Genomic DNA, 27286 nt, shown 5'->3' on the forward strand with positions numbered 1-27286 from the left:
TTCAGTCCACATCTCCTGTTCCTAAAGTAGTTTTACCCAATTTCTCAAGCCAGGCAGATAAGGATCAGATTTGCCCAGTCTCATTTAAATTACAAACAAATGCCTGATTGATTATGAGATAAAGCACCAAGAATAACCCAGAATAGCAGGTGAATGTTATTATTATTCATGCCTTGTTTTTTCGCACACAGCAAATTTGTTCCCCAGGAATCTAGAAACAGCTGTATCAGCAGCTCATGTGTATTGATACTGGAACCTTATTCATATTTATACCAGGAGAGCACTGCACATAGGAATAAAAAAAAATCATTTCTTATATTGACTGCTACACCACACCATCAATATAGCTCCTCAGTGTGCTTTTCGGTAAATTAGGCTATGAGATTTATTACAGCAAAGAGTCGTTTGTCAATGGGAGGCCTAGGGAAAACCATGGAAACTCTGCCCCTAAACTGTCTGCTCTCTGACTCTAACTGTTCAATAACTGCCTAGCCAGGGAAAGCATTTCCAATTCCTCCTAGACATTTTTCTGTGGCTTATATTCTCGTTTGCTAAATATAGGCTGAGACATTATTGGACCCTTGTATTATCACTTGCCCAAATAAGGGCACTTCTTTGACACTTAGTAAATAATGGATAAACAAGCCAATACATAACAATCCTGTGTTGGACTCAGCACGTTCTGGAAAGTACTGCGTTCGCTCTGTGAGCATATCCTGGGCAATGCAGAGTGCCCTGTGAACCCCGGTTGGCTTCTACTGCACACCTACAATCTTCCCAGTGACATCTGTGTGTTCTGTTTCTATTGACAAGGAGACACATGAGAGCTTTTCAAGTGAGATTGGGGATGCCCATCTCAATGGATATTGGGTGGGGTTTTGGCTCAGAGCTTTGGTTGGGCTTTGGCATGGTAGGGGAATTCTGTATTGTTATCTTAAAGCAAGAAAATTAGTGAGCAGAGGTGTAAAAGCTGGAGCAAAAGGTTGTGTTTATTTGTAAAAGTAAAGTAATATATTGTAAACATTAATAAATAGAAATTAGGCATAGAGTGACAGTAAAACCTATAATTTCACAAGGTGAAAGTTAAGGTTAATTTATATGTATTGAAATTTTAAACCTAAAATCACCCTGGTTTAGGCTCTGCAATTTGATCCACATGGGCAGACCATTATTCACTCATGCAGTCCCACTGAAGTCAATGGGGAATTTGCACAGACACAGGCGTCCAGCTATGAGGATCAGATTTCAGAAGTGGGGGTCTATGCTTGCATGTTTTGGTCCATTCCCCCATCTGTCACATGTCATACATGTTTGAACAGTAAGATTCTGGGAATACGGGCTGTTTGTTTGGGGCAGGCCAATGTTGGTGGCCTAGCACAATGGGCTCCTGATCCTGACTTTGGGCATTCCTTCAGTACAAATATTAAGAAATAAGTTTAAAAAAAACAATACAGGGTAACTCAGGACTGTGCCCTATATTAAGACCCACAATCCACAGCCCGGAGACCTTTGTGTCAGCTCCCTCCTTTGAAGAATTTCAGGAATGCAACACAGCATAAGAGGACAGAAATATATTTTCCCCCGTAGAGGGAAATGGAGCCCTTTCTGACTGACACTGCAACATGCACCACAAACTGTGCTGCTGTATGAGGCACGGATTATTTCCTTACTATGAAGTAAGATTGATTCTCTCTCCTGATCTTTTATTACCTGGACCAAAAGGGCCTTTGCAACTCTCTCAGAACCTGGAAGGGACAGTCAAGTCTCTCTCTCAACAGGGGACATTTCAAGTGATGAAGCAGCAGGGTCAGAAAGGGATCACATCCAGCCTATCTCAGCTGGAAGGATGGTAGCCATGGAAGAGAAGGGTAGGGGGAAGGGTAAAGTGGATAAAACCAGGTTGATCCTCTGAGCTTCATTAGGTAAACTCTCAAGTGACATCATCTTAGTCCTCCTTTCATGAGTACAGTGGGGATAAAAGTATAACCCCATGGCCAACCCTTTGCTTTATGCTGCAGCAATTTTCCCACTCCTGCGTTTGCAATGCTTTTAAATGATGGGAAAAGAACGACATGAGTGAAAATGTTGCAGAGGTTTTTTGTTCCCTTCCTTTTTGTGCAGGCTGCTTCTGAGGCTATGTTGGTTGCCTAGGAAACTGCAGCAGGAGGAATTTGATTGAATGTGTGGCCAGACTGAACGTCAGAGCTGTGGGCAGAGTTTCGATTGAGAGAGAGAGACCCGAAGTCAATGGAAAGATTCTCATTCACTTCAATGGGTTTCAAATACAGCCCTTACATAGACGGTTGTAATATCTGGTATTTAATTCCCTCCCATCCAATAATCTGAGTTTATTCTTATTGTTCATTTTTAGGAGTAAATACCTGGGTGGGTTTTTCCCCTTCCCGTATTTACTCAATTGTTTTCTTCGATTAGCTCAAAATTTGGCCTCTGGCTCTTCCGGGATGAACTAAAAGTAGGGGTGGGGGATCTTAAAGGTCAGCATTTCCCTTTGGAATTTTTAGCTCAGAAATACTTGTTTTTGGGATGTATATTTTATGAAAACCTAGGCTCAGATTTGTGATTCAGTGGGGTTGTAAATAATCAGTTTGACCTTAATACTGAAAACCTGTTTATACACATAATTATGCATATATTAATAGAATGTCTATACTGTATACACTTTTGCACATTCGAATGTTGATAGTTCTGCCAGTAGCTAGCCAATATGCAATTTATGGGACCCAGCATAACGTTTAGCATTGGTAACACAACTACTGCAAACTCCTCCCAATTATACAATTAAATTTGCACTAATTGTGCTGCAAGCTGCAGTCTTTTTTTTAGGACACTATACATAGCTACAATGCAGTGTTTACTGTGAATAATCTATGTAAACATTATTCTGAATCGTTACCTGAAGGATCTAGTGGTCTGGTGAAAACAGGCTTAATAAAATGGTAATTATTTGTAGGAATGTAATTATAAGAATTAGATGTAGAATATATGCTTAACCTGCCACAAAAATGTTGGCTTGGAATTAAAACTACACATAGTTTGCTAAGTGTAGTCAACCAGATAATTAAATTGCTCCTTGTTTAGACCTGTAAAAGCAGATTTTTACAGGGAATGTAAGTGATCTAATTGTCTTTGAAATCACTTATTAAAGATAAAACCCAACTCAGCAGCTTTCAAGCAGACCAGTTTGGAAGTTGAATGGCTTTTAAAGGAAAGGATGCCAAAAGAAACAAGTGGCTATCCTAACAATGCTCTGTAGAACACCTTAGAACATCACATCCGATCTGCAGTATTCAATATTTAGGCGTACTGAACTGTATAAGGAAGATTTGGAAGGATTCGTCATTGACAATAATTGGAGAACAGAACAAAGAAAAGAAAAAAAAATTTGGCAAAATGCTGATGTAAATTCTGGACTCTGCTGCATTTTTTTATTCCAGTGGAATATCTGGCAGATTTATTAATATAAAGATTTGCTAAAATCTGAGGGGAAAGGCTATTTCCTAATCCTATAATATGGAAACAGTATATGCGTTTGGGCTCTGGGTTTATTTAATTTCTATTTAATGGAAATTCACAGCAAAATAAGTATACATGTGGACATCAAACGAAATGTAAAGTGAAATAGACCATAATATTGGTATCCTACATGATTTGCTGAGCACAGAAAAACATTCCTAGTGCAGCTGCAGCATAAAAGATACTGCTCCTACACGCTTTCAGAGATTCGATCTCTCTGTCTTGCATTATTACCACGTTCACTTTTGAATCATTTGCTCATCCTGCCCCTATCTGACATATTTGGAGTTCTCCCAGTAATCAGGATATTGATGTACTGTGATAAAAAATAAAAGCAAGCAACCTGATGAAACAATTATAGACTACAGTATCACACACATTCAACTTCCCACCTTCTCCGGCTCCTCATGCTCTGATAGCGTAGTGCAAATCTGCAACAACATGACAAACCGCTACAGGTTTGCTACAGTTTGATCGGTTTTGCAGCAGAGGTCAGATAAAGCTATGCAACAAGAAAATTTAGTCTATATTTTGTGCACGACGATCGCAAATAGCTGCCTGGCATGTGGACAGAGGTCAATGTTACATTGCTCGGGAGCAGCTAGGAGGATTAAATGCAGTCCCTGTTGTTGGAATATGAAAAGCTGACCTCATCACCTAGAAAACATCAGGCAGCATTACTCATGGAATATCTGGAAATACGGCCAAGGTTTGCAAGGGAAAATAATAATAATAAAAAAAAGCCATTAGCAACATAACCTCTGCGGAGGAAAAAAACCCCTGCTTTGTGGAAATGAACCGGTTTAAAGTCTCACCGCGGTTGATCCTATTTTCTGCAGGCTGTTTCAAAGTGATCCAATGTCTCATTCCAGTGAGGAAGGTCTCAATGCAAAACAAAAAAGTATATGGCGGGGAATATTTTTAAATTGGATTGTATGCAGATCAGGTTGTGAAGTTTTTTGTTAAGTTTCACAAGAATCAGTACTGACAGCGGTCTCTGATCTCCTTGCAGATCCCTTAGCTCCTCCCTGGACACACCTATCGGCAAACAGCTAATTGCATGTATGGTGTATGTGTGTGTTTGTGGGGATGGATATGTTAATAAGCAGCAATGTTTCCTTCTAGTATCCTTTTTCATTGTTCTTTTGTTCCACGAAACCGACGAGCTTATGAAAGCCCCCTTAATCTCCTCTCCTCTCCAGCAAAAATAAAATAATCAAATGACAGTAGAGTTGCTATTTAAACACTCATTGAAAAACAGGCTGGGTAACACACAACTGCATGTTTCAGAGCCCGAGCCATGTCTCAGACAGAGCCCATTTTCCTGTCCTGATCCTGGAGCGGTCCCTGCTTTCCACCAGGTAGGAGGATGGGTCCCTCAAGAAAACCGGATGTATATTAAAAACCACTTGTAACCCTCACACTGTATCTAGCGGCTCTTGCAGGGTCCGAGTTTTGGCGATCACCCCCATGGGACCACGAAGGACATCTGGGGGATCTGGCGTCCCCCAGCCAGTATTCTGTAAACACATGAGGGCTCTCAGACGTGGAAGAGGGTGTGTGGAATTGCAGCGAACTCCTCTCCTTCCCCCTCCCCCAGCACCTTGCAGTGTTTGATGCTGCAGCAAAGGGAGCTGCCTAAGAAACAAAAGGCTGAGGAAGGCGGATGCGGATGGATCGATCTATGGACGAAACAGGTTAACGTCTTCCATTCGCACAGCCTGGCTTCCCTTCACTCTTTTGTGTAAAGAAAAGGAGGATTGTGGCACCTTAGAGACTAATCGATTTATTTGAACATAAGCTTTCCTGAGCTACAGCTCCCTTCATCGGATGCATTCATTTTGTGTAAGCGCCAGCAAAGCACTTACGCTATGAAGGCTGCTCTTGTACTGCCAGGGAGAGATTTCCCTCTGTCCAGTTTGCCCTGAGCTACCTGCCCGCAGGGTTCCCTTTGATCTCCGTGTTATACAGTGTCCGTGAATGTTACTCGGGTGGAGGGTGCAGAGGCTGGGGCTGTCTCGCCAGGGCTGGGGGAGAGCAGGGCGCTGCTCCTCACCCTGCTCGTACAGCGCTACTCTCGCTCTGCACAGGATCCCTAGGGGAGCAGGAGACGCTCGTTGCCCCTCAGGCTGTGACAAGCCCCCTCCCAGCTGCTGAGGCTGCGGCTCCCCACTCCGCCCCCCGCGATGGCTCCCGCCTAGCGCCCCCAGTGCCCAGGAGACAATGCAGCAGCAGCAGCAGCATCCCCCGAGCGCACGGCGAGGCCCCGCCCCGGCATTACATCACCCGCTTGAGAAGGGCTGCGGGGAGCGGGCCTGTGACGGGAGGGGGCGGGGCCAGCAGCCCCCCTCTATAAAAGGAGGAGCTGGGGGGCCGCGCGGCTCAGAGCTCACAGCTGCAGGTGCCGGAGCCAGCCAGGGAGCAGGAGCCGTAGCCGCCAGCCGGAGGCAGAGGGTGTTTGTGGCCGTGTGACTCAGGCACCATGCGTGAGATCGTGCACATCCAGGCTGGCCAGTGCGGGAACCAGATCGGAGCCAAGGTAAAGAGCGGGGCCCGGTCGGGGCGGGGGCCCCCGCTTGTTGTGTCCCTCGCCCTGGGGCTGGCAGGGGGCGGCTCAGTGGGGTGCGCACGCGGGGGCTGGAGTTAATTAACGCTGCGCTGTATTATGTAAGGGCTATTCACGGTCACTGTCCAGCCTCCTTCCAAAAGGCGGCTGCTTTAGCGCCTGGTTGGTTTGTGTCCACACAGTGTAACGCTTTAGGGCTGACCTGCGTCGTCTTTGCTCGCGCTCCTACTGAGAGCCGCGGAGAACCGAGGCGATTCCGGCAGCGGGCCGGGGTCGGGGGGGAGAGAGTCCTCTCTTCACCCAGCCTGGCTGCCGTGCTCTGAATCGCAGCCCCTCTCGCCGGCGCAGCCGCAAGCCCAGCTGCGGGCGCCTCCCTGCAGGCTGCAGCCGCCTCGCCCTTTGCGCGCGGGGATGCGACTTCTCGGGCATGAATCCGATCCCCCGCGTGCTCGCCACGCCCTCCTGGTCCCTGTCAAAGCCGTCGGGCCGCCCGCCTAGCTAGGGCACTGCAGACCGCCCGAGCCCGCTACCCGGGACAACCTGCAGCTGTGGTCCGCCCCTCCCAAGCCCACAGCCCCCGTCTTCTGCCCTGCGCCTGGGTGAGTCTGAACAAATGGCGCTCGCACTTGCTGGTGGCTCTTAAAAAATCAGTTGCCACGTTGCTGCTGTTCTTCCCCGTCATGGATTCGCTCTAATTGTAGCCCTGCACCTTCAGCTGCTTCTGACGGGGAGACGCCTTGTCTGCTGTGTCAGTCATCCTGCTGCAGTTACCGGTTAGGTTTGCCCACTGGCCACACACTACAGGAAGGCGGGAGGGGGAGGGATGTAGTTCGGGGTTCTCAAACTTTAGCAACCTGAGGACCCCCATTTTGATTTTAAAATTTTCAGGGACCTCCCAGCCTCCCTGCTTAGCCCTTGCCCTGCCCCCTTCCCCTGGGCTATGCCTATGCCCCTGCCCCACCCCTTCTCTGAGACCATGCCCCCACTCACTTCATCCTCCCTCCTTCCATTGCTTGCTCTCCCCCACCCTCACTCACTTTCACTAGGCTGGGGCAGGGGTTTGGAGTATGGGAGGGGGGTGAGCAGTGCAGGAGCTGGCGTAGGGGGTTGGGGTATGGGAGGGGGTGCGGGTGCAAACTCTGGGCTGGGGAGGGGGTTGGGGTGCAGGAGCAGATGCAGAGTGCAGGCTGGGGGAGGGAGTCTGAGTGAGGGCTCTGGGCTAGGGCAGGGGGTTGCAGTGTGGGAGGGGGTGCAGGGTGTGGGTTCTGGGCTGGGGCAGGGGTTGATATGTGTGTGGGAGGGCGTGAGGGGCTTACCTCACGCAGCTCCTAAAAGCGACTGGCATATCTCTAGCAGCCGAGAGGGGTCTCCATGCACTGTCCCTGCCTGCAAGCACCACCCCCGTAGCTTCTGTTGTCTGCAGTTCCTGGCCAATGGGAGCTGCGGAGTTGGTGCTCGAGGAGGGGGCAGTAGACCCCATGACCCCCTCTCCACCCGCCCCAGGGGCTACAGGGCTGTGCCTGCCACTTCCAGAAATGTGGGGGAGCCAGGACAGGTGAGTCTGTTCCCCAGCATGCTGGAGGTGTGCCAGGGAGGGGGAGGAGTTCCTTAGTGGGGCCTGCAGAGACCTGGAGTCCCTTCGAGGACCCCAGTTTGAGAAATGCTGCTGTAGAGCATTAAAAGGTCTGCTGGCAGTATGTGGAGGGAGGAAGGGAGGGGAAGGTCACACAGCTGACAGCCTAATACAATTATTAACTGCCCTTTTCAAAACCACATTTCAGTTTTGGGAGGTCATCAGTGATGAGCATGGCATTGACCCCACTGGCAGCTACCATGGAGACAGTGACTTGCAGCTAGAAAGGATCAACGTTTACTACAATGAAGCCTCTGGTAACTTTTTGTTTACGGCTCTGTGTCCTCCTGAAATCAAAACTAAATGTTCTAAAGCACATACGTGCATCAGAGGTTTATGTAATTAACTTCAGTGCATTCTACACTCGGTAAAATGCTCCCTCTGAATTTCTATTAAATCCTTGGCAAAGCTTTAATGCCTACTTCAAATTCAAGTTGTCACTTCACTCAAGGCTGTTCTTTTTAAATACCATTTCTTCACTTGTCTGGGCAGTAGCAGTCTGTCTCCAGTGAATTCTGAGGAGCACAGTAGCCCACTTGTTAAACAGCTGACTGCAAGTCTGTAATCTGGCTTTTATTCCTCCCACAGGTAATAAGTATGTACCCCGTGCAATCCTTGTTGACTTGGAGCCTGGCACAATGGACTCTGTCAGATCTGGACCATTTGGCCAGATCTTCAGACCTGACAACTTTGTCTTTGGTATGTAATTGTATGTATCTATGGTTTACTATTGTCATAAAGCTTTAAATTGAACACCCACTCTGTGCCTAAAACTAACACAAAATTTACCTAGCTCTATGAAACTTGCATGGTACTTAGCACAGTGGAGCCCTCCTCCTTGCTAGGAGTTCCTAGTACTGCTGTAATATAAATAATGTTCTGTCCTAAATGGAGCATGTGAAACTTCTCCTTCATATTCTGGTGACTAAATCAACATCTTTCCACTCCACCTTCCAGGTCAGAGTGGTGCTGGAAACAACTGGGCAAAAGGCCACTACACAGAAGGAGCTGAGCTAGTGGACTCTGTCCTGGATGTGGTAAGGAAGGAATCGGAAAGCTGTGACTGTCTACAGGGTTTCCAGCTGACCCATTCTCTAGGTGGTGGCACGGGGTCTGGGATGGGAACTCTCCTCATCAGCAAAATTAGGGAGGAGTACCCAGACCGTATCATGAACACCTTCAGTGTAATGCCATCTCCGAAGGTGTCAGACACAGTGGTTGAACCCTACAATGCCACCCTTTCTGTCCACCAGTTGGTGGAAAATACAGATGAAACCTATTGTATTGACAATGAAGCCTTGTATGACATTTGCTTCCGCACGCTGAAACTCACAACCCCTACCTATGGGGACCTCAACCACCTGGTCTCTGCCACTATGAGCGGCGTGACGACCTGCCTCCGGTTTCCCGGACAGCTGAATGCTGATCTCCGCAAGCTGGCAGTCAATATGGTGCCTTTCCCCCGTCTGCACTTCTTCATGCCAGGGTTTGCCCCGCTAACTAGCCGTGGCAGCCAGCAGTACCGGGCTCTGACGGTGCCAGAGCTAACGCAGCAGATGTTTGATTCTAAAAACATGATGGCAGCCTGTGATCCCCGCCATGGCCGCTACCTAACTGTGGCAGCAATATTCCGTGGCCGAATGTCCATGAAGGAGGTGGATGAGCAGATGCTCAATGTCCAGAACAAAAACAGCAGCTACTTTGTTGAATGGATCCCCAATAACGTCAAGACGGCTGTCTGTGACATTCCCCCCCGCGGCCTCAAAATGTCTGCCACTTTCATTGGGAACAGCACAGCCATTCAGGAGCTGTTCAAGAGAATCTCTGAGCAGTTCACGGCCATGTTCCGGCGTAAGGCTTTCTTGCACTGGTACACTGGTGAGGGCATGGATGAGATGGAGTTCACTGAAGCAGAGAGCAACATGAATGATCTGGTATCAGAATATCAGCAATACCAAGATGCCACTGCTGACGAGCAAGGAGAATTTGAAGAGGAAGGAGAGGAGGATGAGGCTTAAGATAAAAAGGCTTAGGAAAATCTTTAGTAAAGGCAGGCAAGTGTTCTGAATGAAGTCTGTTCACAGTTGTGGTGAAGCATGCTTTATTATGTCCTTTGGTACCCTCCACTGTTGCCTCTGTCGCCAGTTTTGTAACCTTGACAATGTAACAGTAGTTGCAAAAGTAACTCTAAAAATCTTCTGTTTAAATGGCTAACTTCTCAAATATAAAAGGCATCTGTGTTCCAAATGGTGTCTTAGACTTATTTCTCTCCTCTCAGACCAAGAAAAGCAGAGCTGGAACTAGCTTCCTAATTGCAGTCTTACATTAAATTATGGGTGTGATTGGCAAATAGCCTGAGAAGTTGTGTACCAGTAAACAAGGGATCCAATCACTTGCACTGACATGCTAGTAATTAAGATAGTTAATAATTTTTGGAGAGTGAGTAAAAAATGCAGTGCCCTGGTGTAAAAGTCAAACAACCAATCTATTGTTGGGAAAGTTGCTTTGACTAATAGAAACAAGACACTTCACTCAAGGATCTTGCAACTTCTGTTTACAGGAATATATGATAGTGAGGTCAGCTAGACAGTAACTTATCAAAACTGATTTCACAGTGTGCCTGCAGCCTTCCCTTGTCATTCAAGAGCTCTTCTTAATGCACTTGTTACAGGGCTTCCAGCATGCTGGGCAGCTTCACCTCCCTATGACTTGAATGATCCTGAGCAGCCCAGTTCCCATTCGTGAAATGGGAAAAGTGTATGCAGAGAGGCAGGAGGTTAGAATTGCGTCAGCAATATTGTAGTCATGGTTGAGAGGGTATGTTCATGCCCAAAGAGCTGTTCAGGCAATTAATTCTTATTCTCAAAGGTGAACACTTTCCAAAATAGCAGCTAACCCAACGCACCAACATGCTACACTTCTGGCCAAACTGGATCATTCTAGTACAACTTGCTTGAAGGTTACACACAACATAATCAAAACAGAACTTAACTACCCTCTTGCAGCAGACTTTTTTTAAAAGAACCCTACGAATGGCTGTATCCCACACTAGATCTTGGCCTCTGCAGAATTCCTGCTGGCTGTAACTTTAATAGTAAATGCAAAAAGAAATGCACTTCACTTTCACAGGAAGGTCAGAGGAGGCAGGAGCCTTCTAAATTATTCTCCTTCAGTTGGGGATGTGTGTAGGGGGGAAGAGTTAAAAGGCATTCGCTCCCAAAGGCCATAGGTAACCTGAGGGTGAAAATTGCAAGGGGACCAGTGACCCTATAACACATCCTAAGGGGCTCCAGGTGTAGAGGGCCTTTGGGGGGCTCCCTAAACTAGAGTAAATCCAACCCAGCAATGTAGGATGTTGGAGACAAATAGCCTCTTTGGGCAGGTTCTGACTACATTTGTCATGCCCTGGCCTATCTGTCATTACTGCAGGGAGCAGCTCTTTTATACATTAAAACTTTTCATATCAGTAATTCTCATTAAGGTGGCAAGTACAACAGTGCATTCAAATGTTTTGTTTCATTGTTTCTCTTTAGTCAAACTTTACTTGACACAGCCTTTCTCTTCAGGGTGAAAGTCAAAATGACAGTGGTATAATAGTGGGCAATAACAGAAACACTCCCACTGTTGCTTAATAAGGGCCCTTAAGATATTGAGCTCAACCTCTGCTGAGCTAGGAGCACAAACCCAAAGGCCTGCTCTCTGGCCTTTAGGTGAAATGCTTGGTCAAGCTAATCTTGCTTGACTAAGAGTGAGCCCACCATCTGTATTTAACATTGTTTTTTACCTTACTATTTTACCCCAACTTGTCTGCTTACACAGCTCTAGCTGTGCTGTTGTGATGCTTTATGCATCGGATGAAGTGAGCCGTAGCTCACGAAAGCTTATGCTCAAATAAATTTGTTAGTCTCTATGGTGCCACAAGTCCTCCTTTTCTTTATACCCTAAGTTATAGTGCCTCTTACTGAACTTCAATTACCTTGGGCCTCATGAGAGTCTTAGGCTTTGTTTTAATGGTAGAAGATTTATTTACTTCCCCACCCCCATCTTAGAGTTCAGCTTCTTATTCTAAACCACAGGGAGGGGGATGCATCTTTCAATGGGGGCGGTCCCTGTACAGCTGTTAGATCATGCCTCCTAGCAAAACCACTTGTTGTACCTCTTATACCACAGCAGTGTTATGGTTAAGGTGGTTCTAGTAACTCATTGCACTACACACCCACTCTTGCACTCAATAAAAATCACGTAAAAGTAGGCTGCTTTGGTTGTCAAAGTAACCCTCCTTTTGAATGGCCTGGTGGGGCTGCACTTGAAATCTTGTCTGCTTTCATGCCTGCTCTAATGGTGTTAGAGTGTACAATGCTGCCTGTGTTGCCTGGAAATTGGGGGTGGTGTAGAAGGGCCAGCACTTTCCCTTTTAGGGATGGTTGCCTTGTGGAAATTACAGCGAGGATAACTATGCAAAGTGGGCAGACTATTCCTCCAGGCACAGTCTGTAATCTCAATCATCCCTGTGACACAAATCATATGTAGCTAAGGATTGGGGATAGTATGGTACTACTTACCGTAGCTGTGACTGTTACAACTCTCATTCACCCTCAGTGGGTTTAGTCTCCCATTCTATTTTAGCATCATCAATATGTCCAGGAGATAAGGCTTACGGGGAATTAGCCTACTAAGTACTGATGCTTTCAGTACTGCTCATTTGCTAGAAAGCAGCATGCCTTCCTACCCCTTTGACAGTTCGCTGTCCTGTGTGGGTTTGCCAAACCTGCCAAAGAAGAGAAGCATTAAGATAGATAATAGGATATTTTTGGATAGAGTATCTTCTACAAAGCTCAGTAACCTGTCAATCAATCCAGGCAAATATAAGGTTACAGTCTATGAAAAATTATCTCTGGGCATGAGGTGGGGAAAATATTGGATTTGTGGGGGTGCAGGAAAAATAAATTATAAGCCATGGAGAGAAGATGGGTTTCACATTTGGAATAGGTACAGGGGTCCTCAAACTTCATTGGACTACGATTCCCCTTCTGACAAAAATTACTGTGCAACCCCAGGAGGGGGCACTGAAGTCTGAGCCTACCCCAGCTCTGCCACCGCAGGTGGCGGGCCAAAGCCTGAGCCCTGCTGCCCAGGGCTGAAGCCCTTGGGCTTTGGCTCCAACCCTGGGTGGTGGGGCTTTGCCTTTGGCTTCTGTCCCAGGCCCCAGCAAGCCTAATGTCAACCCTGGTGATCCCATTAAAATGGGGTCATGACCCACAGTTTGAGAACTGCTGGGATAGGAAGATTCAATATCATTTTATACCTAGAACACTAGAATCCAACTGAACCTTTAATATACCCTGGAGACTGCCAATTACACAAACCTAAGGATTTCATATTTCAGATAATGAGCAGATGTGCCCTTCACTCCCTCACCATGGTTACACTTCTCTCTCACAAAGAAAATTTGTGCATCTAAGCAGGGTTCCAGAATAGAATCTGCCAGCCCCTCACTGCTATAAACAAGCATTTGACAGAGGCATCATAAATGTCCAGTTGGAGTGCATCTCCTCTATTATCTTGTGTATCAAATGGGGCCTCTCTTTCAGATTCGACTGTGATACGTGAGGAAGGCTTATGCATTCTAAATACCTCAGATAGTGTCTATTTAGCAATAGTTATGGGTGCAATAGAAAAGATTTTGGCAAGAAATATACAACTGAGACTTAGTGCCAATCCTTATTGGCGGTTTCCAGTAAGGCCTCACACATCATTAATAGTTAGAACCAATGCAGTCAAAAATAAGGGGATCAGTTCCTGTCATGTAATTGTGTGAGGTGGATATCTGCAGAATGTACCTAATGGATATGAATATATAAAGAATATAATTCATGCAAACAATTCTGACAAGAAAACTCTCACTGTTGATGGTGTGGAGGTACTACACTACTATGACAGGGCTGGATAATCCCTACATAGTTATATAGGGTTGATTTATTTAAAAGAAAAAAACACAACAAACTCCTGAGGTGAGGGTCTGGTATCAGTGAGATTGCCTCTTCATTTTTCCATTCATTAATTACCTCTGGGTCTCTAGTCTTTCCTTGTGCTGAAACTCTGCCTGGGGAAAGCTGGAGAAAGGATAGGTCAGTGGTTACAATGCTAGCCGCACTTTTGGGAGAACTGGGTTCGGTTCCCTGTTTTACCACCAACTTTCTGTGTGACCTTGGGCAAGCTAGTAAGGCCCAGATCCTCAAAGCAATGTATTGGGAAAAACAAGATTTACACGGGAACCAAGGCAAAGTTATTCAATTGCATTGTGATACGCTTCTGAAACTTGGCAAATGCCAGAAAACCACAATAGGAAACTTAAAGCATTCCAGCTGAGATGCTTACAAAGAGTAGTTGGTGTCCACTGGTGGAACAAAGTAACCAGTGCTGGTGTGTTACAAAGGACTGGCCAGCAGACTATAGAGACAATGATTTGAGAAAGAAGGCTGAGGTGGTTTGGACATGTTATATGGCAATATCAAAAAACAATATTCCTTACCAAGCTCTTCACTGGATATGACCTGGGGGAAGATGGAAAAGAAGAGGACAACTGATAAGAAAACCATTGAGAAAGATGTTGCTGTTATGCAAACAGACTATAATGGAACAAGAAATGTGGCATTAGATAGAAGTGGAAAGACTGGGTTGCCTCACATCACAAGGCATGAGAGCATCTAATAAAATAAGACTAGATCCTCATAGGTATTTAGGAGCCTAGTTATGTGCCTACATACCTTTGAGGTTCTGGGCCCAAGTCTTTCTGGGCTAAATCCACGAAGGGAATTAGGTGTTACAGTCCCTAACTCTTAGGTGCCCTGTCACGTAGCGGAATCCATAGCCATGGATTAGGTGCCTAGGCTCCCTATACAATGCCTGGGGAACGTTAGGCACCTAAGAATGGGATTCAAATAAGCCAGCAAGCTGAGTGGGTGGCTGCCTAAGCTAGCCAGTAGGAAATCCAGAGAAGAGTGTGGCCTAAGCCCCCTCATGGAGTTAGGTGCCTGCCTCTGGGCCAAAGGGATTCTCAACTGTGATCAGCTAAGCCCGGTCAACCCTTTCTTGTGAAAAACAGTGGAGCAGGGAAGGTGTTGGTTGTGATGCTGCTGCTGTCACTGCCACCCCCTTCCTCTTTCTATCCAATAACCCCACGGTTAGAGTACTCACCCAGGGTATGGGAGACCAAGGTTCAACTCTCCTCTCTGCCTGATTTGGCTTGGACCCAGGTTGCCCACCTTCCGGGTTAGTGCCCCAGCTGTTGGATATAAAGGGGGCAACTCCCCCTCCTTGGTTGCCTTTTATGTGGGCTCAGTGTGCTTTGAGAACACCTACGACCGGGCCCCACAAAGGCACTCAGACGGGGGAACACCTCGTTTGAGAACCCCACCAGGGCTGAGACATGAGCTAAGGCAGCTCGGTGATGTCAAAACTTAGGTAGCTTTGCACATGCTTACAAGCAGAAACTTAGGGGAATTTACCAGTGGAGACTTAGGTGTCTAGGGATTTTAAGCACCTACAGGGTTAGGTGGCAGCTGAGCAGAGGTTTTTTTGAAGCCCTTAGTGGTGCCTAAATGTTAAACTTACACACCTAAGATGGCACTTAGGTGCTTCAGTACCTTTGTGGATCTAGCCCTCTGTGCTTCCCTCTATAAAATAGGGGTACTAGTGAGGATCAACGTGTTAAAGAGTGTGGGATGCTCAGATACTATGGGAATGGATAAGTACCTTAGATAGACGATAGCGCTGGTGCTGTGTGTGTCCTCCAGGACTCAAATCCACATGGCCTGTTCCATTGAAGTCAATGTCAATCTTTCTACTGGATGTTAAACTGGGGTCACAGAGAATGAAAATGGCAATGTGGGTTAGCAATGTGGAGAAGGAAAGGAGGGACCCCATAATCTTCAGCTCCTCTCTATGTGGGTGTTGTCAAACCCATACCTTTTATTTAAGTTCCCCATTGTTGTTTAGCTCCCACTGCAGAGCTGTGGGAGAGCAGTGTCAAGAGAGGAAGCCAGTTTAGAACTCTCAGGGAAGAAGTAAAGGGGTGTGTTGGGGTGTCTGGTGATGTGAGGCACGTAGAGGAAAACTTTTGCATTTTTCCCTCCCTGCCCAAACCCTAGAACAGGGGTAGGCAACCTATGGCACGATTGCCAAAGGCAGCACACGTGCTGATTTTCAGTGGCACTCTCACTGCCCGGGTTCTGGCCACTGGTCCAGGAGGCTCTGCATTTTAATTTAATTTTAAATGAAGCTTCTTAAACATTTTTAAAACCTTATTAACTTTACATACAACAATAGTTTAGTTATATATTAAAGACTTACAGAAAGAGACCTTCTAAAAACGTTAAAATGTATTACTGACATACGAAACCTTAAATTAAAGTGAATAAATGAAGACTCGGCACACCACTTCTGAAAAGTTGCCGACCCCTGCCGTAGAGGGTTAGGGGTGAGGACAAATCCCCCATTGCTATTTGCCTATATGGCATGCTCCAGGAATACTGTATAGGATTAACTTTTCCATAAGAAAGGTAATCTCAGGGGCCTAAATAGGTTTATACTAACATTTGCATACCTAATGTTGTGTAAACTATTCTAGCCTCTAATTAAACAATTGGTGTTGTCTCGTTTGCTACATGAGTTTTTGATTTAATGAGCCCTGGCTTTTTTGTTTGCCCCAATTACCAGGAGATGAAACATTCCCTTAGGGATTCCAGGACTTTCACTTGTATTTGGCTCACACCCTTTCTCCTCAAGGGACTCTTTATTTTCCTCTTCCACCTGTATTTGTGGCTCCACAGCTTGAGGGTCTGCTTGTATTTTTCTGGCTCACCTTGAAGCTGTGGGTCAACTGTCCCCCTGAATCCACCCTGTATATGGCAGGCACTGGTTTCTTACTTAGAAACACAAACCCCACCACACACTCTTTCTATGCAATATTCCCCGGTTCTCTCTAAATATGTGCTTTTTTTTTTTTTTGTAGGAACCAATTATGATGCATTCCAGCTAGTACTAGTTGATGTCAGTCCAGCCAGTTAAGGCCATTTTCACCCCCTTGTTCAATTCTGCAGCATTTACACAATTAAAAAAATATATTAGGAGCCAACTCTGCACCTGGTTATATCAAAGGTTTCTTTCTGCAGTATGTCCCTGATATAAGATTCAATTATAGTTAAGGACCCTTGCAATCCATCCATCACTACTTGCGCTGTGTGTTCTCCTTGTACAAGTGGGAGTGGCAGCACCTGGACCTAGCTGCTCCTGTGTTGAGCCTCAGACACCTCCATTTTGGATTCTTTCTAACACAGTCCAAGTGCACAGCATGCTCAACTGTATGAAAATTCAAAATAGAGGCACCTGGGCTGTGGCATGGGGCTAGCAAGGTGCTACAGGACCCAATGCATTTTGGGAAAGGAAGGAGACTGATTAGACCCCTACCCCATTGGACACTACTACAAGTGGAGCCCCTGGAATGCTCATTTGAATACAAGCCAGTGGGGGGTTGGGGTCATGGGAGAGTTCTGAAAGGACTACCTCCCAGGGACTAAGCAATCAAGAGAAATAGTGCAGGTGATAACCTTTCTGTATCCTCCAGCAGTTTAACAAGGAAATTGGTTTCTCACCATTAGTTTCAATCTGATGCAAACTATTTCACTCTCCATAAAGTCATGCTAGTAGAAAGAGAAGTGATAGCTCTTCAAACACTTGTCAAAAGGTTACCAGTTTACATTCTCCGAGCAAGCAAGACACAGTTTAAGGTTAGACTATTCTCCTCACCCGCCCCTCCTCAAAACCTTTAAATGTGGGTGTGATGTTACTGACGTCTACTGTGTGCATCCGATGAAGTGAGCTGTAGCTCACGAAAGCTTATGCTCAAATAAATTTGTTAGTTTCTAATGTGCCACAAGTACTCTTGTTCTTTTTTTGACATAACCTGTGACTGTATAGATCATTGTTGCAACCACTGTTATATATTTGCAGCAAATATTGTACAAAGGTTGTTGTGTAAGGTGTCTATGGAAAGGTTATGATTTGCTGGTTATGATTATATTATCCGTATGGGTGTATCATTTTTGCAGTTGAAGTTATGAATATTGGCTATGTACTTCTATATCAATGTGTTTTGATTCTAAGTAGCCTCATTGAAGCATTTGGTCAGCTTCTTGAGAAGGGACTATTCTCAGTAAGTGCCCAATCAAGAAACACTTAACTGATAATGGATTTTGGGAGATGCCAATCCACATCTGAGCTTTCCTGGGAACATTCAAACTAACATGTAAACAATGGTGTTGGCCTGTAAAGAACTAAGTCATGCATGGACATGTGGCTTGCCCATGTGAGTCCAGGCTCCTTCTTGCTGCTGGGATCGTCCACAAGGCAGAGGATATAAAAGGCTGCTGCAGCTCCTCCATTTTGTCTTCAATCCTGCTTCTTGCCTCTGGAGAGACTTTGCTACTGAAGCTCTGAAAATAGGATTGAATGACCCATCCCAGCTGTGGATGTACTCCAGAGACTTAATTTGAACCTACAGTTTATTCCATCGCTGCTACAAGCCTGAACCAAGAACTTGGCCATTAGTGTATGTAATTGATTCCATTTAACCAATTCTAGCTCTCATCTATATCTTTTTCCTTTTATGAATAAACCTTTAGATTTGTTGGTAAGATCTAACTTGTATATTGACCTGGGTCTGGGGCTTGGCCCTTTGGGATTGGGAGAACCCTTTTTCTTTTACTGGGGTATTGGTTTTCATAACTATTTGTCCCCATAACGAGTGGCACTGGTGGTGATACTGGGAAACTGGAGTGTCTAAGGGAATTGTTTGTGTGACTTATGATTAGCCAGTGGGATAAAACCAAAGTCCTCTCTATCTGTCTGGTTTGGTTTGCCTTGGTGTGCAAAGGAACCCTAGCCTTGGGCTGTAACTGCCCTGCTTTAAGCAATTTGTCCTGAATTGGTGTGCTCAGTTGGGTCCCACCAAAGCCAGCATCATTACAGTAGGATTCTGAATTCAAGGAAAGGAGAACTGAGTTAGCCCTACTAGTTTCTTATTTAATCTTTGACTTTTGTGCAGTAGCTAACCCTTTCCTAATGTACCTCAGTTTATCAATATTTTTGCACGTGGCTTCCTGGATTAGTCAAAGGCATTATTTTTTCTTTTGGCCATAATTCCTCTATAATTGAAGTGATGGAAGTGTTAACAATACTCCATCTCAAATGGACCCTGAACACACTTATATTGAAAGCTGAGACAGATGTTTTAGGCACCAAGCTATGCCATCTTTGTTGAGTGTCCACTGTCTTGGTTTCAAGCAGGTTCTCACATTTTTCTGTTTATGCAATCAAAATATACTGCCTATCCCTAAAATTAATAATGAAAAGGTCCAAGTGGCGGCGTTAAGCTCAAACTAAGACCTACATATATAGAATGGAATTCTGGCTTATTGATCTGTTAAATTTTGCTTCTTTGCTAAATGCATAATCTCTGTCTTATTATTTGTATTTCAGAGGCATCTAGATGTTCCTTGTCCTAGGTATTGTACATCCATATAGTAAGAGCCAATTCCTGCTGTAAAAGCTTACAAACTAAATAGACAAGTCAGACAAAAGGTTTAAGGGAAACAAGGCACTGAAAGGTGAAATGACTTGCCAGGTCACACAGAAAATTAATGATAGAGCCAAGAAAATACCCACTTCTCCTGAGTCTCAGTCCAGCATCCTATCCACTGGATTACACATCCTCTCATCCAGTCTTATCCAGATTGAGCATAATCTTTCAAGAAACTAAATACTACAGCAAAAAATATCTGAGTAATTATGATGCTCAGTAAAGCAGGCTTGGATTAAGCAGCTGCAGGACCGTGAGAAAAATGAGAACTCGTGTAAGATTCTACCGGAGAGAACATAAAAATGTTTTAATTGAGAGGAATACTAGATGAACTCCAGAGAAATTTTGCCCCAAGGCACTACTTTGGTTCTGAACTCAGGGTGTAACTGTAATTTCTACTTGCAAACCCATTATAATTAGCAATGTCTGAAAGCTTATTTGGAAAAAAGAAATTTGTCACCTAGTCAAAATGGTACTTTTATAGCTCTGTTCTGATACTACAAGTTAGAACCAACTTCTAAGCCAACAGATAAGGTTCTGCGTTTGCCCAGTCTATAGTTAAATTGCAAGTAACTATCTAATTGCAAGATAAAGCACTGAGACTAAGGAACAGGAGCAACTCTGACTGGCACGTGATTGTTACAATTCATACCTTGCTCTTGCTGGCATACAGCACATTTGTTCTGCTAGAAATAGTTGTAGCGGCATCTCATGTATATTGATATTGGAACCTTATTAACATTTATACTAAAAGAGCACTGCTCACAGGAATAACAAATACATTTTCATCTACTGGATGGCACCCCATCAGTGTCGTTATTTGCTGAGTCCAATATTCATGGCATAATGTATATTTATCATCAGGGGCAGCATTTGCTATAGGGTAGGAGGACACTTCCTCCCCCCAGCCTTGGGTTTGATTGCCCAGACTTTTAAGCAGCTGCCTAGGGCAGTAAATTTCTGCACAGCTGCCTAGTGTGGCAGACTTGGCCCGGCTGCCTCTCTATCATGACAGGGGCAGCTGGGCCAAACCTGCCATCCTAGGCCTATGAGGAAGAGGTCAGCACACTGAAGTTTTGCCAAAGTAGATTTTCTTGAGCAGCCTCTGGTGCCGCTCTCCTCTCTCTGCCAGTTGGACAGGAAGCAGCAGCAGTGGCCTGGGCAAGAGCTGAGTGTGGAGTGAGCTAGGCCCTGAATCTGCCCCAGGCCACTCATGGTTGAGACACGTGACCCCCAGATTGCTCCCCTCACTCCCTGGGATAGGACTGGCACACCACCTTCCTCCAGGATGGGACACCTATGAGCAGCCATGGCTTCAGCAAGGAAGTGGATGCAGGGATACTGACATAACTCCCCGCTGCCCTCCCTCCCCCAATTTTTCTAAAATGATGATCCTGGTTATTATGTTTATTACGGTGGTGCCTACAGGCCAAATGAGAATGGAGCCCCATTATGCTAGGTACTATATAAATATAGAATAGGAGAGACAGTCTGTCAAGGTTCCTCCCCCACTCTGAACTCTAGGGTACAGATGTGGGGACCTGCATGAAAAACCTCCTAAGCTTATCTTTACCAGCTTAGGTCAAAACTTCCCCAAGGTACAGAATATTCCACCCTTTGTCCTTGGATTGGTCGCTACCACCACCAAACCAATACTGGTTACTGGGGAAGAGTTGTCTGGACACGTCTTTCCCCCCAAAATACTTCCCAAAACCTTGCACCCCACTTCCTGGACAAGGTTTGGTAAAAAGCCTCACCAATTTGCCTAGGTGACTACAGACCCAGACCCTTGGATCTTAAGAACAATGAATAATCCTCCCAACACTTGCACCCCCCCTTTCCTGGGAAATGTTGGATAAAAAGCCTCACCAATTTGCATAGGTGACCACAGACCCAAACCCTTGGATCTGAGAACAATGAAAAAAGCATTCAGTTTTCTTACAAGAAGACTTTTAATAAAAATAGAAGTAAATAGAGATAAAGAAATCCCCCCTGTAAAATGAGGATGGTAGATACCTTACAGGGTAATTAGATTCAAAACATAGAGAACCCCTCTAGGCAAAACCTTAAGTTACAAAAAAGATACACAGACAGAAATAGTTATTCTATTCAGCACAGTTCTTTTCTCAGCCATTTAAAGAAATCATAATCTAACACGTACCTAGCTAGATTACTTACTAAAAGTTCTAAGACTCCATTCCTGGTCTATCCCCGGCAAAGACAGAATATAGACAGACACACAGACCCTTTGTTTCTCTCCCTCCTCCCAGCTTTTGAAAGTATCTTGTCTCCTCATTGGTCATTTTGGTCAGGTGCCAGCGAGGTCACCTTTAGCTTCTTAACCCTTTACAGGTGAGAGGGGATTTCCTCTGGCCAGGAGGGATTTTTAAAGGGGTTTACCCTTCCCTTTATATTTATGACACAGTCCCTGCCCAAAGAGCTTACAATCTAAATAGATAAGAGAGACACAGGGTCAGGGAAAAACATGAGTTTCATTCAAAGACAGCTGTTCCCATTGAAGGAAAGTGGATCTTTGTAGAAATAACATCGCCCTATGCCCACAAATTGTGCTGCATCTCTCTCTCTCTCACACACACACACTCACACACACACACACACACTCTTTTTCTATTTTATCCTTAGCCAATCACATGGGATTTAGACAGTGTAAAACACAAGTACAGGAGACTATATGCTAATGCCCTTTTTACTTATGAACAAATAAGCATCAAACACAGAAAGCGTACGAAAGACCGATGCCCTTGCCAGAGTGACCACAAGTGATGGTGTCACAGCAGGCATTGTGTAGTGAAGTTCTCAGATCTGGCTCAATCCTGTTAATCCACAAATCAATGCGGCAGCCCCACAGCTGGCACCAGGTAGGGTTAGGGCATGCACCCCTTTGTACGTCAGTGGAAAGTTTGAGAGCACGGTGTGCTGGGGTGTTTTTGTCTATCCTGGTGACATGGCCAAAAAGCACGCAACCCAGCTTTTAGATATAATGAGTGACCGGAGTAAGGCCAGATCGCTGTGAGACTATGACATTTAGCACAGAGTGAAACCATTTTATACTCAGGATTTGGCACTGACTGCATGGAATGCCTCTAGCCGCTCCAAGTCTGCCTGTAAGCTGGTCCAGGTTTCTAACTCATAGAAATACAGGTAGTACACAGGTTTAATAGATCCTGAATTTTGGCTCAGCACAAAGATGTTATGAATAAAGAAGTTTATTTAATCGATCTATACATTGCTCATCACTGTTGTGTCTGATTACCTATCTAGCACATAGTGGGCTGTAATTAGGAAGTAGGAATATTGATTCTTCTTATGAACTTTTATTACATGACGTAAAAGCACCTTCATAAAGTTTCCCAGCTCCTTGCTGAGAGGAACAGTCTTGTGTTTCTCAGCAGTGCATACAGTACTTCAATTGCAGCAGGTCCAAAAGGTGATCTCAGGCAGGCTTCATCAGCTGGAAGAATGGTGGCCATGGGGTAAAGGGTGAAAGACAAAGTGAATAAAAATAGATTGATCATGAGTAGGGCCCGACCAAATTCCCAACCATGAAAAACATGTCCCGGATCGTGAAATCTGGTCTCCCCCCGTGAAATCTGGTCTTTTGTGTGCTCTTACCCTATACTATACAGATTTCACAGGGGGGAGACCAACATTTCTCAAATTAGGGGTCCCAACCCAAAAGGGAGTTGTGGGGGGGGTCACAAGATTATTTTAGGGGGTGGGGCGCAGTATTGCCTTCAGATCTGCGTGTCTGGAGTGTGGCATCTGTTAGCTGGGCACCTAGCTCTGAAGGCAGCTCATTGCCAGCAACAGCACAGAAGAAAGGGTGGCAATACCATGCCATGCCACCCTTAATTCTGCACTGCTGTCCTCAGAGCTGGGAGGCTGGAGAGTGGCGGCTGCTGACTGAGGGTCCAGCTCTGCAGGCAGCAGTGCAGAACTAAGGGTGACCATACCCTACCATGCCATCCTTCTGTGCTGCTGGTGGTGGCAGCTCTGCCTTCAGAGCTGGGCTCCTGGCCAGCAGCTGCCACTCTCCAGCTGCCCAGCTCTGAAGGCAGTGCTGTAGCCAGCAGCAGTGCAGAAGTAAGGGTAGCAGTACTGTAATCCTCACTATAATAACCTTGCCAAACCCTCCCCTCCCCCCAAACTCCTTTAGGGGTCAGGACTCCTAAAATTGCCTAAACACTGGCAAATTTCAGATTTAAATAGCTGAAATAATGAAATTTACTATTTTAAAAATCCTATGTCCGTGAAATTGGTATGGCCCTAATCATGAGGGATTCCAATAGGAAAAGTCTCCAGTGAGTTATGTAGTCTGTCCTCTATGTGTACCCCAGTGAGATTAATACCATGACCAGATATTTGGTCTATTGTTTATGCTGCAGCAATTTCCATACTCATATTTGCAATATTTTCAAACTATGCGGAATAATTGACAAGAATGAAAATGTTACAAGGGTTTTTGTTTCCTTCTTCCTTGTGCAGACTGTTTCTGAGGTTGTGTTGGTTGCCTAGGAAACTGCTGAAGGAGGAATTCGATTGAATGTGCTCCCAGACTGAACATCAGCGTTGTGGGCAGTGTCAATTGATAGAAGTGTATGTGTGTGCACACCCACAATGTATACGCTGGATGCTATGGCCCAGATCCACAAAGATATTTAGGCTCCTAACTCCCACTGATTTCAAGGTTTTTGTGGATCTGGGTCTTTGTTTTTTTTTGTTTGTTTTTTTTTTATATTTGTAATATCAAAGAATCCTGAACATTCATGATGTTATGTTAGCTATTATATTTTTCTATCTAAACACAGTCTATGGCCAAGATTTTAAAAAGTGGGTGCTTAAAATTAGGCTCCTATAGCCATATTTAGATACCTAAACAATTTTCAAAAGTGTTCCACTAAGGATGCTGTTGTGGGGCTAAGCACTTTTGAAAATCAGGTCAAATTTTCAGGCATCTAAATAAGTTTTTAAAACACCTTGATACTATCCCCAGTTATATATAATATATGGAACAAGTGGAAAAAAAGGTTACAATGAAAAGACTGCTCAAGATTACAAAAGCATGTGTCTAGCAAATTTGGGAATATAATGAAGATTTCTAGACTCTCAGACCCGTGCTGTAACCATTGCAGCATCATATCTCCTTAAAGAGCTTTTTAAACTTCCAGTCCTCACAGGACCAAAATCATAATCTTGGCAACATAAAGCAAACACTCTAGCTGTAGGTGTAACCACACAATTAGAATATGCTGAATTCACAGATTTTAAATTACCTATCGCAGAGGTTGCTTATTGTTAAGCAAATATGATTAAGTACCATAGAAATATATTGAACATTATGAGGAAAAATTAATAATACAACCTCGAATGTATAAAGGCTTCAGCATTCAAAAAGTCTGTTCTCAAACTGATGCAAAGATCTCTGAGCAAGCACAATCCCTTGATAATAACCTGTGTGTTTTGCTACTGCAAATGTTGTAATAATAATAATAGTGTGGCAAAGATCATGGGGCAGATCCATGATAATTTACACCAGCTGAGGATCTGTCCAGGAGCCTCCTAGAAGATCCCCAACTTGCAAGGAGGACGCTCCACTGGAGCAAATTGAGAGACTCCAGATTAGTGACCACTTTTGAAAATTTGTGCCTAAGTGATATACCCAAGGTCAGAGCAAGCCAGTGTCAGAGACAAGGACAAAACTCAGAAGTCTCGACTCCCAGTTTTATCCTCCAACCATTAGGCAATGCTCCTTCCTTTAGGTGTAAACACCAAAACAAGATCTGAGGTGAACTCAACAACTTTACAATACATTTTATATTATTGTTTTAAAAAAACAAAACACATTATTGTTAACGACTGAGTCCTTTGCTTCACTGGCCCCATCTGACAGCTCTGTAATTATTACATTTGTAACTGCACCATTACTCTTGATATAGTGATACTGTGACCAACAGGCCATCAATCTGATGATACAATTAGCCCCCGATTCCCATCTCCTTCCCCCAAGCCCTACTTTCAGCACTGTGAATCTGTCATCAATTTTATAAGTGGACTTGATGGATTCATTTTAGACTTATCAAATTGAAAATCATTCCATGTTTCTTACATGATGAATAGAGCAGTTGGAGGAAATTTTGGGTCAGTATCTCTGGGGTGGTTGAAACAAATCTGAGACTCCCTATCAAGTCTTTAAATTACCCCCAAATCTTGAGCCATATCTTCTGGTGGGTTTAGTGCCACAAGGAGTGAGGGGAGGATCTGTGAAATAGTTAGAACAGGAGCACATCGTTGGGTGGGTGGGGGCTAACTGTGGACAGAATCTGTATATGTTAGCACTGGTTGGGGCACAACAAAGAAAGAAATCCTGTTATCCCAGGGGGATAAAATATCATCATCACAGAGACCTCTCTGAGCACAGATCAGCTCTACACCTCTATATCACACAGCGCAGGTAGCAAATCTCATGCTAGCATTTCTACTTTTCCTATGTGTGGTCAGTCTCTATGATGCAAGGGCCTCATGTCTGCAGGCTTGGGCAGCTGTAGGTGCTGCCATTAACAAGAAGCAGATTCATCCTACTTGTGGTTGAAATAGGAAAAAGTGGTCTTTTCACCGAAGCAAGCATCAACCAACATTAATCATGTAAGACCTGGAAACCGATGTGGGTGGAACAAGTTAAAAAAAAAAAAAAGGCAATACATGCTCTACTGCTATGCTGCAGTTTTCAACAGTAGCAGTGGCCGTACGACACATTCCCATCTAACCTCTCTCCCCCCACAATCTGAGCACTGCTGTAAAAGAAGCAAACAGATTTAAGACTTTCTCCACATCTAGGTCACTTGATCCCTCCCCAATCACCTGGCCATGCAAAATGAGGTCATTTCTACACAACTCCGTATCAACAACATTGTGTGATTTTTTTTGTTTGTTTTTTTAAGTACAACTTGAACTATTTATATTATTCCTAGGTTAAACGAATTACCTGTTCTTGTAATTGCTTTGAAAATAAAAAAAGCGATGTAAGCCTTTAGTATTATCATTAATTTGCTAAGGCAGGAAATAATAAATCACTAAAAATCACAATTTAACAACTGGAACGAATCTATTATAATTTATGCAAAATATAATAAGCAATTTATTCAGGAAAGCAGTGTGCACTTGAGTTTCTTAAGACTGATGTTTTCAACCTACTGCTCTCTGCCATCCAGTGTAGGAGATGTGATAGCTTTCTGGTGAGTGCCTGAATTTTCCCTTTAAAATCTATGCATATTTAAAAAAATTGTGATCAGTTGCAGCAAGCCTACGCATATCGTCCAAGTTCAGTGGTTCCCAATGCTGTGTTCAAATTATATATTGGATGTGAAATGGGAGCCTGACTGCAGAATTCCAGATGACCATGGATCTGTGAGTTTAAATTGCGAGAAACCTATTCTAGTACAGGAGGCCTACCTGCAACATATCTTCAATTAATTAGGATCAAGAGAGGTCTAAATCCAGAGTCTCAAAGGTTATTTATAAAAAGAAAAGGAGTACTTGTGGCACCTTAGAGACTAACAAATGTATTTGGGCATAAGCTTTCGTGAGCTACAGCTCACTTCATCGGATGCATTCAGTGGAAAATGCAGTGGGGAGATTTATATACATAGAGAACATGAAACAATGGGTGTTACCATACACACTGTAACCAGAGTGATCACTTAAGGTGAGCTATTACCAGCAGGAGAGTGGGGGCAAAAACCTTTTGTAGTGATAATCAAGGTGGGCCATTTCCAGCAGTTGACAAGAACGTCTGAGGAACAGTGGGGTGTAAAGGGGGAATAAACATGGGGAAATGGTTTTACTTTGTGTAATGACCCATCCACTCCCAGTCTCTATTCAAGCCTAAGTTAATTGT

At 44.5% G+C, this 27286-nt stretch overlaps 1 protein-coding gene and 1 long non-coding RNA gene across 2 annotated transcripts; one reads left to right on the top strand and one right to left on the bottom strand.

The window, feature by feature from the left end:
- Positions 1 to 5856: 5856 nt before the first annotated feature.
- LOC102930047 (tubulin beta-2 chain) lies at positions 5857 to 9980 on the top strand. The gene is made up of 4 exons (XM_037893221.2): positions 5857 to 6073; positions 7882 to 7990; positions 8322 to 8432; positions 8691 to 9980. Exons 1-4 carry the CDS (start codon positions 6017 to 6019, stop codon positions 9749 to 9751), a joined length of 1338 nt encoding a protein of 445 aa, XP_037749149.1. The 5' UTR covers positions 5857 to 6016; the 3' UTR covers positions 9752 to 9980.
- Positions 9981 to 12476: 2496 nt separating this feature from the next.
- On the bottom strand, positions 12477 to 14957 carry LOC122464560. Its single transcript, XR_006288723.1, has 4 exons — positions 14931 to 14957; positions 14266 to 14287; positions 13799 to 13846; positions 12477 to 12501 (listed from the first exon to the last, which is right to left on the bottom strand). It is a non-coding gene; the product is annotated as an uncharacterized LOC122464560 (long non-coding RNA).
- Between the last annotated feature and the right edge of the window lie 12329 nt (positions 14958 to 27286).

The sequence above is a fragment of the Chelonia mydas genome, chromosome 2, assembly GCF_015237465.2.
Source record: "Chelonia mydas isolate rCheMyd1 chromosome 2, rCheMyd1.pri.v2, whole genome shotgun sequence".
NCBI lineage: Eukaryota > Metazoa > Chordata > Testudines > Cheloniidae > Chelonia > Chelonia mydas.